The 10,420-nt window shown below is 42.3% G+C and overlaps 1 protein-coding gene across 1 annotated transcript; it reads right to left on the bottom strand.

The window, feature by feature from the left end:
- Nucleotides 1-2,038: 2,038 nt before the first annotated feature.
- Nucleotides 2,039-5,922, bottom strand: LOC121545462 (vesicular inhibitory amino acid transporter-like). The gene is made up of 2 exons (XM_041856002.1): nucleotides 4,996-5,922; nucleotides 2,039-4,123 (listed from the first exon to the last, which is right to left on the bottom strand). The coding sequence occupies exons 1-2, from the start codon at nucleotides 5,392-5,394 to the stop codon at nucleotides 2,936-2,938; spliced, it is 1,587 nt and encodes a 528-aa protein (XP_041711936.1). The 5' UTR covers nucleotides 5,395-5,922; the 3' UTR covers nucleotides 2,039-2,935.
- Between the last annotated feature and the right edge of the window lie 4,498 nt (nucleotides 5,923-10,420).

Genomic DNA, 10,420 nt, shown 5'->3' with positions numbered 1-10,420 from the left:
TGCTCAAATCATGTGATATTTATATATAGGCTATTAGCTTCCTGTTTCATTGTAAAGTGAAACTGCTGAACACCTATCCCCTTTGGTGAGTGGTAGTGAGATATACTGTTGCTAAGTAGAGTGTGAAAAACAGGAAACCAGTCTGATGACTGTTATATTTTTCTTTTGGTCTGCTTTATAATCTCCACTTTTCAATAGCAGTGCTTAGTAGAATCAGGATAAGGCTCATAGCAAATAAATGTACCATGAAATAAGGCCTCTGCTCTTTGTTTTCCTGCATCTTGGTGTGAGCTAGCACACTCCAGTCTAGATACAGTAGCAGATATTTATTCAAATAACAACTGAACAGAATAATAGTGCATCAACCCAGTGTCTAAATTGTAATATTTATTAGGCCTACAAAGAATAAAGAATACACTTTTATTTGTTTATTTTATTTTGTATTTTTTTTTAAACTCTTTTTCTCGACAGTCCCTGATGTCCAGAGGCTTCGACCAACATTTGGTCAAGAGGCCCATGGACGGGCTCCCGACCAACAAAACCTGAAATATGAGTGGTCTTTAACTTATTGTCGTTTTATTGTTTTTTTATGTATGCTGATGACTCCTTGGGATGACTCCTTGAGTATCCACTGCTGGCCCCTTATGAGAGCATCAGAAGTCCACTTTAACAAGCAACCTGTGGGATCCATATTCTTCATTCTGAGAAGGATTGTTATTTACTGTAACTTGGGAATCAGGAACTGAAAGAGGGGGTGCAGAATAATGTTATGGCGTAATTTAAAGAAGTATTAATTATGTTTGTGTTGTGATATTGTTAAGTTTGTATTGTTATATACACTGAGTAGCCAGGTCATCTGATGCAGCACTCCATCACTCTCCTTCTTGGTAAAATAGCCCTTACACAGCCTGGAGGTGTGTTGGGTCATTGTCCTGTTGAAAAACAAATGATAGTCCCACTAAGCCCAAAACAGATGGGATGGTGTATCACTGCAGAATGCTGTGGTAGCCATGCTGGTTAAGTGTGCCTTGAATAAAGAAAAACCCTTGAATGAGTAGGTGTGTCCAAACTTTTGACTGGTACTGTAAATATATACTGTATATTGTTTGTACCTTTATTTTGACAGTGCTCATATGTCTCTTGGGCTATAAAATAATTAAGTTCATTGGAAATTAGACCATGCAGTTGAAGTCGGAAGTTTACATACACCTTAGCCAAATACATTCAAACTCAGTTTTTCACAATTCCTGACATTTAATCCTGGTAAAAATTCCCTGTCTTAGGTCAGTTACGATCACCACCTTATTTTAAGAATGTGAAATGTCAGAATAATAGTAGAGAGAATGATTTATTTCAGCTTTTATTTATTTCATCACATTCCCAGTGGGTCAGAAGTTTACATACACTCAATTAGTATTTGGTAGCATTGCCTTTCAATTGTTTAACTTGGGTCAAACGTTTCGGGTAGCCTTCCACAAGCTTCCCACAATAAGTTGGGTGAATTTTGGCCCATTCCTCCTGACAGAGCTGGTGTAACTGAGTCAGGTTTGTAGGCCTCCTTGCTCGCACACGCTTTTTCAGTTCTGCCCACAAATGTTCTATAGGATTGAGGTCAGAGCTTTGTGATGGCCACTCCAATACCTTTACTTTGTTGTCCTTAAGCCATTTTGCCACAACTTTGGAAGTATGCTTGGGGTCATTGTTCATTTGGAAGACCCATTTGCGACCAAGCTTTAAGAAATAATGTCTGTAAACAATTGTTGGAAAAATTACTTGTGTTATGCACAAAGTAGATGTCCTAACCGACTTGCCAAAACTATAGTTTGTTAACAAGAAATGACTCCAACCTAAGTGTATGTAAACTTCCGACTTCAACTGTATGTGGAGTCTAAATGTATAGGCAGACAATGCGCATGTGCAGGTGAGGTGAGTAACTCTATGATAATTTGCATAATACTGCACACCAAATCCGCATTCCTAATCCAGATTTCTGCTTCCATTTTACTGAAAGACCCCCAAACAAACACTGACTATATTCATCCATAAAAACCTCGATTTTATTCACCCATAGATTATTTTTTCGCACATACATGAGCATGCACAAATTCCAGATAGACATTTAATCCTTGTACAATGACATGAACATAATGCATAAAATATTCGATTTATTTATCTATTAATTCAACACATACTCGTTTCTTACAAGTCATGATTAATTCCATGAAAGCACAATTAACACGTTCAACAGGTAGGGAGACTATACAGAAGACAGATCGTTTCATATAAACACATAGGAGCCACTTGCTTGCACTGCAATAATTCACTTCATCCATAATTACACTTGAAACACCAAAAACCAAATGTGTCGACAAGGAGTACGGTTGAAAACGAATCGAAATGTTCTGATTAAACCACTATATATGATTTCCTTATATGTTTATCCTATAGCACCATCCAACGTGGGTGCCCTGAGCGTGTTTTCTCTGTTATGTCGACAGAACCTGCATGAGATTATCTAACTCTATAGCAGCTCGATAATAAAACACTCACTTCCGTAGTTAAAAAAAAAATCTTCATAAAGAAACCAATTCTCAATGCAGATATCAAGACACCCACACACTAAGTTAGGCCTTATACACAGCTAATTTTCACATGCCTGACATTGCCTGATCAGACCATGCATCATATTCAACGCTTCAGAGACGATCTATTTCCCAAGGACACTGAATTGCCCACTCCTAATTAACATAACATTTCATTACTAAATACTGTACACTATGACTGTAAAGTCTGTTATTGCACATTATCACGAAGGCAAAAAACTAAGTACACAGTTACACAGTCTCCCTTTTGCGCTGTCAATCAGTCTGTCATTACGCGCCAATGATCGATGAGAGTATGACCTATGGGCTACAGAGGTTGAATTTATACTTTCTTATTCCTCGACTCCATATTTGAATGCCTCAATGAGCCCCTCTACTGAGTGAATAAACCCAGAAATGCTGCATATGCCCCCTATAACGAATATGGCGACGTCGAAGAACACGTGGTGCCATAAGAGTTTCCTCCACATCAGTTTTAGATGAAAGAGAGCCGGGAGAAGGAAGCACAACCCGGCGCCGGTAAGACTCCCGGTGAGGCCCATGAGGAGTGCGAAGTGCGGGACAAAGATGGCCATGATCAACGTGAACACCACAAGGAGGCACCGGAGGCCCAGTCCCCAGGACTTAATCCGTCCTCCCGGCCCGTAACAGTCAGGGAAAATAGCGCGCCCTCCATCCTGGAAAAAAGACTTCTCCAGGACCTCTACAGCAGCGAAGAATGGCAGCGGATACGAAAGCAAGGCCTTGGCCACCAGGAGCAGGTTGACCACCGCTCTGATGGTGGACGGAAGGTTGTCCGTGATTACCTCTTTGGTGGCATCTGCCCAAGTCAAGTAGGCCACCAGAGCGAACAGGCCCTTCAGAACGCAGGCTCCGATGTGGGTCCAGTCCATCATGCAGTGGAACTCCTTTGGCCTCTGCATGTTCCCCTCCAGCGACGGCAGGAAGATCTGGGACGTGTAGCTGAAGACGATGATGCCGATGGAGATGGGGAACTTCTTGACATCGATATAGAACTTGACTTTGTCCCAGGCCCAGTCGCGGGCTCTGGAGAGGCAGTAGGCTATCACCAGGATGTTGATGACAAAGTGCGCGATGGTGCAGAGCAAGCTGAACTTGGACACGGCTTTAAGGCTCTTGAGGAACGCGCAAGGCAGGAGGGCAGCCGTGGCGACTACAGACCAGGCCTTCTGCGAGACCGGCAGATTGGGGAAGCTGTTGACCATCAGGTTGCCGCTGACCACCACATACAGGATACAGGTCATGACCAACTCAATGATCTGAGCAACGTTAACGATATGTCCGCCCAGAGACGCGAACCGTGGCTGGCAGCACGCGTTGGCGATGTCCACGTAGGAGTCCCTCACGCGCACCAGAATTCCATCCTCATTCTCTTCATACAGACACGCAATAAGAATCTTTCCGGTGTAACAACATACAACGGCGGCAAATATGATGAGAAAGAGTCCGAGGTATCCTCCGTGAAGAATGGCGTATGGTAACCCAAGGACGAACATCCCCTGTGGATACACAAGCACAGTTGAGTCGTAATGGAAATGTTCTTATCGAAGTGCCCCCCCCATAATAATAGCAAACGACATTGACATTTGCATAATCATACACGTGTGAAAAACCAAATATAACGATTGGAGTTGAGAGAGAAAAGCATAGGCAGGCCTCTATTCATCTGTCAGCCGACTAGCGTCCAGGCTCAGAATCTAATATTTCTAAGATATTTCCTCATCAAGACTGTATTTATTTTGTATAATCCACTGTAATAATAACATTTACGATTTAGCAGACGCTTACATCCAAATCGACTTACAGTCATTCGTGCATACATTTTACGTATAGGTGGTCCCGGGAATCAAACCCACTACCCTGGGGTTACAAGCTCCATGCTCTACCAACTACAAAGGACCACTGTGAAATATTATCAAGAATAACGATGTAGGCCTAATGGTGCCTGAGGCTAATCCAAACCATTTTAGCCGTGATTCATTCCAGACGGAGAGGAAACCGGGGGTCTGTTTTTTGCTGATAAGAAATAGGCTATCTTGAATAAATCCCTATTTTCCTCTAAAACCTCAAATTATTATATACATGCTTACAATTAAATTGACATTCTCTTCTGATTAAATGAAAATATTTAGGACACATTTGTTCTAAATGAAGGATTGTGAAATATGAAACCATACAATATGCCTATTCAAAGTATATTTTTACATGTCAATTAAAATATTTCTAAAGTCGTTTTAAGGTCTGTTTCAGTTGTTTTGTAGGATGCAAATCGGTGTCCCCTGAATGGGCGTATATTCCAAGGCTATCTTGACAATAGGCCTACATTGACATAGTGACAATATGTTAATGTGTTTCTTAAAATTATTTCTACCTGAATGGCATTGGTGACGTTCCACCCCGCATCCCAAGAGGTAATTTTGGGTTTGTCCTCTAATGCCAACTCGTTACACGCCCCAGTGTTCTTGAGGGAGGAGGAGGATGGTGGGCCGGTTCCATCTCTCTGGTAGTGGCTGTCCCCCACCATCAACTCGTCTCCTCCGTCCATATCTCCCCCTTCCTCGTCACCCTGCATGATGTCCATCTGCATCCCCTGCCTGTACTCAAAATCCAAGTCATCGCAGTCCACGAACCCCAGACCCTCTTCATCCGTAGCGGCCTGGAAGCCCAGCCTGGCGAACACTCCGCTTACCTTGGCCTGAGACTTATTGGATACTGTGTTGGCCGCATTGGTCAGCTTGTTGCCGATCTTGTGTCGAATTAAGTGAGCCATTGTTGTGAAATAAATGTGAATCTTCAGATATCAATTGGATCAAATATGAAAATGTTTGAATAAATACATGCAAGGTGGTTATTAGCTATTTTGGCTATTGCTGCTGCTGTGAGAGAAAGATAACCATTCCAGTTGCCAATACGTTTCGACTTTGCTCTTAACCGCTGTCCAACCGTTACATCCACACAGGCTCGCGTTAAAATCCCGTCTGTTGGTCTTGATTAAACATGGCACTTTCAAATCCCTCCTGCACTTTCTTGGCTTCAGAAGTAATGATGCAAAAAAAATCCTCCTAATTCAAATTGGTCAAGTTGGTTCTTCTAAACTGCTGAATATGATCGAATGTCTCTGTTTGTGACCTCTCCATTAAGTTGTCCGTTTTGATTCGGATGTTGCACTCAGCTGTTGCGCAAACCACGAGCGATGGAATCTGTGTGTCACAGCGGGACTGGGCACGTGTCCTCGTAGACTGCCAATGCAATGACTTGCTCAGCAGGCAAAAACCCGTCATGATTTTGAAGCGGGTGTGTGTGTGTGTCTGTGTGAGAGAGAGAGAGAGAGAGAGAGAGCGAGCGAGAGAGAGAGAGAGAGAGAGAGAGAGAGAGAGAGAGAGAGAGAGAGAGAGAGAGAGAGAGAGAGAGAGAGAGAGAGAGAGAGAGATAGAGACGCATCCTATGACACAATTATGACCCCCTCACTGGCGCAAATTCTCTGCAGTAGCCTAAGACCAAGGACAAAATGGTCATTTTATTACGTTTAGAATATTGCTTTGAGATTTTAGAGGGATAAAGGGGTGTAGTATTTCGTTACCAGAGGCATGGATGCTAGCTCTTACCCTTTATTTATACAAAATATTTGTGCTTTATTCGATTAAGCTCATTTTGCATATTTGATTAGACCTAATTCAATTTATTTTCTTTTCAAATTCGTTTTTGAATTTGATCGATCATTTGTTTCAATATTTTTCGTTATGATATAATGACACTAAGCATGTTCATATTATGTTGATCTGGCAGATGTATTATCAGTTTCATAAAGGTGTAGTTTATAATTGCAGACGCATATGTTCGTTGAAAAATTAGACAGTGAGTTAGACTGCGCAACATTAATAAGCCTATATCTCACACACACACTGTGTCTTTTTATTCCTAATGCAAAAATACATAGAGGTGTAAATGGATAAATAAATCGTAGCTCTAACCTAGCTGTAACATCAATAGCATTATTAAAATTATTTCTGTTTGTCTTTTAGATTATTCGCTATAAGAATTTGGATCCAACGTTTTGTTTCATGCCCCTTTGAGTATAGCCAGCACTTACATTCTTTTTTATTTGGCAGAATTTATATAAAAACAATCTTTAAAAAATTAATAATCTTGTCTAATTTGTTTCCCGATTATTTTAATTGATTAGCTTATCTGTGTAGCCTAAATACATTTTTGTTCATGGGAGCAGATACTTTAAATTGAATAAACTCCATGTTTATTCAGCTGATAAATTAGAGACCACGACCCGCATGCATCTTCATGAGAAAATGCAACTAATTTCAGCATTGCAGAACCTTGGACAGCGCCTTGCATTTGCGCATATTGGCTATAACCGTCTGTAATTGCCTAGTCATTTTTTAAATGTCCCCTGTTGTTTGACAAGCTATTTCCAATGTAGATCTACACAGCGTTAGCAAATTCCTCATGGTTAGATCAACTACACATCTGGCCAGGAAACCAAATGCAGGCCTATATAGGATAATATCTCATGTCGGTTGTCTGGAAAAGGCATGGCATTCTATTCCTCATTAAACACATGCCGTGTCATGTGCGTCTACTTTAGAACTCCCAAATTACGATATGACATTAAAGAGCAGAAATATGTTAGAAAATGCAGAAGAAAAAATCACGGTAACATTTGATGCCTCCAACTGTAATCCCTCAGATGTTAAGAGGCACCTTATCCTTTCTCTTCTAATCGGTTCCGACATGTCACGACGCATTACATTATCACTGTCATCAGGTTTTGGTGCCTGCGTGTGCAAGGCATTTCTAATATTTCCTTCTGTTGGAATACATTATGAACAGTTTAGTCTTTGCACAGAGTGAGAATAGCAAGTGGACAGACTGATGGGAAATGCATTACATAATAATGTATGTTGAATTGTGCATTGGTCGAAGACTATAAGAGACAAAAACGTGAAAGACGAGGAGAGCTCTACATTTAGCATCAACGCAGAGGAGAGAGAAAGTTCCCATATTTTCATGCTAGGCTTAGGCTGCTTTGCCAGCTGCCATTTGTGTTCAGGCATGCACAGTGTGTGTGTGTGTGTTTGTGTATGTATGTGTGCTTGCATGCGTGTGTGTGTGAGGACAGTGAGGAAAGAATATTCCCGGGAGAGTCCTTGGGGCATCTCAGTGACTAAACCTCCCTCCCCCATCATGTGCAAAATCCTGGGCTGGGACAGAGGATAGGCTGCAAATGTCACACACACACACACACACACACACACACACACACACACACACACACACACACACACACACACACACACACACACACACACACACACACACACACACACACACACACACACACACACACACACACACACACACTCAACTGGATTAACATTAACAGCACTGCACCTTCATAATGAAACAAGGTTTTGAATTCTAGTGAAATGTGCTTCTAATCTTCTGAACACAAAAACATTTTGTTCTCTATCTGTATTTGCACATTTGGAACTTCACAAGAAATAGATTTTCAGGCATATAATTATTGAGATGGCATCAAATTGCTTGCTGTGGTGACCAATTTAGCTTTGGGTTACAGAGGCAAAGTTTAATTCAGCAAAGATGAGAGAGGGATGTCTGAAGGGGGAGAGATACTGAAGGCTTACAACCTGCTAACATGTACCAACTGGGGGCAATAGTCTCAGATAGTTGCCATGGCCACAATAATTGGTTGGCAAGACTCAAAGGAACACAGGTTGTCTGTCTGAAAGCCCCACTGGGTGAAGAGGGAAGCCACTGGAGCCAATCTAGAGCCCTAACAATGGGAAGGGATCTAATAAAAATATAGCCTCCTGGATTGAGAAAAAATTGAGCATTTTTGTTTAGAATAGAGAAATGCAATCTGCTGCTTATACTAAATGGTCCACAAGGACATGCAATTTACATAGGAATAAATAAATAAACACACACACAGAGAATTTTGAAATCTTTGCTTGGATCCACTATGAAACATGAACACATTTTACGCATACACAGACACTACACACCCAGGGATACATGCAAAGTGACAGGTGCACAAACACATTAATCACTCTATGGCCCAAAAATATCTGTTATGCTTACAGGGCTTGAGACTGAAGAGAGTGGTAGTGACAGTCTCTGTGTGTGAGGGGGCAGGGGAGTGTTTAGGGGTTGCAGGGCGTTTGGTTTGCTGCTGTGGCTCTGATATCAGGTAACCTAGCGGTTAAGAGCATTGGGCCAGTAACTGAAAGGTCGCTGGTTTGAATCTCCGAGCCAACAAGATGAAAAATCTGTCGATGTGCCCTTGAGCAAAGCACTTAACCCTAGTTACTCTGGATAAGAGCAGCTTTTAAATTACTCAAATGTAAATATCAGAGGCAGCAGTAGGAATCTCCATGCAAGCCTCAGCCTATTATGTAAACTGTGTTCCCTTCCCCTCATTCATTTATGTCACAGATAGTTGGAGGTTCTCTTTTTATTTCACCAGTCCTGCATGCAAAGATTCAAATGGACATTTCACCATTTCATCTCATGATCAGCACAAAGAGAGTTGCAGCAGGAAAGAGGAGCCTTTTAGCTACTGACAATCATAACATTGCTATTCTACTTCCACAACTAAATTATAAGAATGATAATATTAACATAGTAGTAACATGACAATAACCCAATAAATGTCTTAAGAGTCTTGCAGAAACACTTGCATATGACAGCTGATGACAAGCTAATTAGGATCTCTCTACCCTGCTTCTACAAAATGGAGGAGCTGCATCATGGCAGTCCTAAAGCGCTTGTGGCCTAATTGTTTCTCTGCAGCTCATCACGATATGACATGCACAACAAGCAAAGATTCCCAGTGTTAGGGACAGAGGTACAATGTCACGTCTTGCCTTCTGGGAGCCTATGTGGGAGATGACCTAAATCTGCTTATTAACATTAGAGGAATCCGACTGACTAGAGCTTTGTGCCTGAGCAGTGAACTATGCCTCTGATTCAATGACACAGCATCAAGCTACAGCATTCCCTGCTCCCAAATCTGTGCTAACCCGCCAATCAAGTCCCTGGCCTGAAATAAATATGGAATGTATCCACCATTTGTTTGATTACTGTCACGGATTCAGCCGAGGCTGCTCCTCCTCCTTGCTCGGGCAGGCTTCGGCGTTCGTCGTCCCCGGAGTACTAGCTGCTGCCGATTGTTGTTTCGGTGTTTGTCTTGTTTAGTCTTTATTGTTTACACCTGTTCCCCATTATGTTTGATTGTATTCCCTATATTTACCCCTGTCTCTCATTTGGTATTTTGTGTGTTATTGTTTGTTGTCATTCCGGCAGTTCATGTATGTACGGGTCTTTGTGCTTTCCTCCCTGTTTTGGAGGTTTGTTGTTGTGTACGTTGATTTTACTGTGTTCAGTAAATAACGTTGCCAGCCACTCTGTGTCCTGCTTTTGACTTCGCTACCGCATACACGTCGCATGACAGAATAACACACCACGACATGGAGTCAGCAGGAGCGGCGGTGCCAGCGGGATCACTGGAGGAGCGCGTTATCCAACAAGCGGCCATGATCCAGGATCTTGGCACCGCCATGGAAGGGGTGATGAACACCTTGAGGCGATGGGAAAGAGGAGGTTTGCCCACACCTCCTCCAACGATACCACCACCATCAGCTATACCCATCGCTTCACCTCCGGAGTCCAGTGGGATTCGGCTCTCGCTCCCGAGGGCTTATGATGGCACCGCGGCCGGGTGTCAGGGTTTCCTGCTCCAAGTGGAACTCTACCTGGCA

The sequence above is a fragment of the Coregonus clupeaformis genome, unplaced genomic scaffold, assembly GCF_020615455.1.
Source record: "Coregonus clupeaformis isolate EN_2021a unplaced genomic scaffold, ASM2061545v1 scaf0012, whole genome shotgun sequence".
Taxonomy (NCBI): Eukaryota; Metazoa; Chordata; class Actinopteri; order Salmoniformes; family Salmonidae; genus Coregonus; species Coregonus clupeaformis.
The sequence above is the reverse complement of the archived record's forward strand: the minus strand, read 5'-3'. Positions and strand labels throughout refer to the sequence as shown.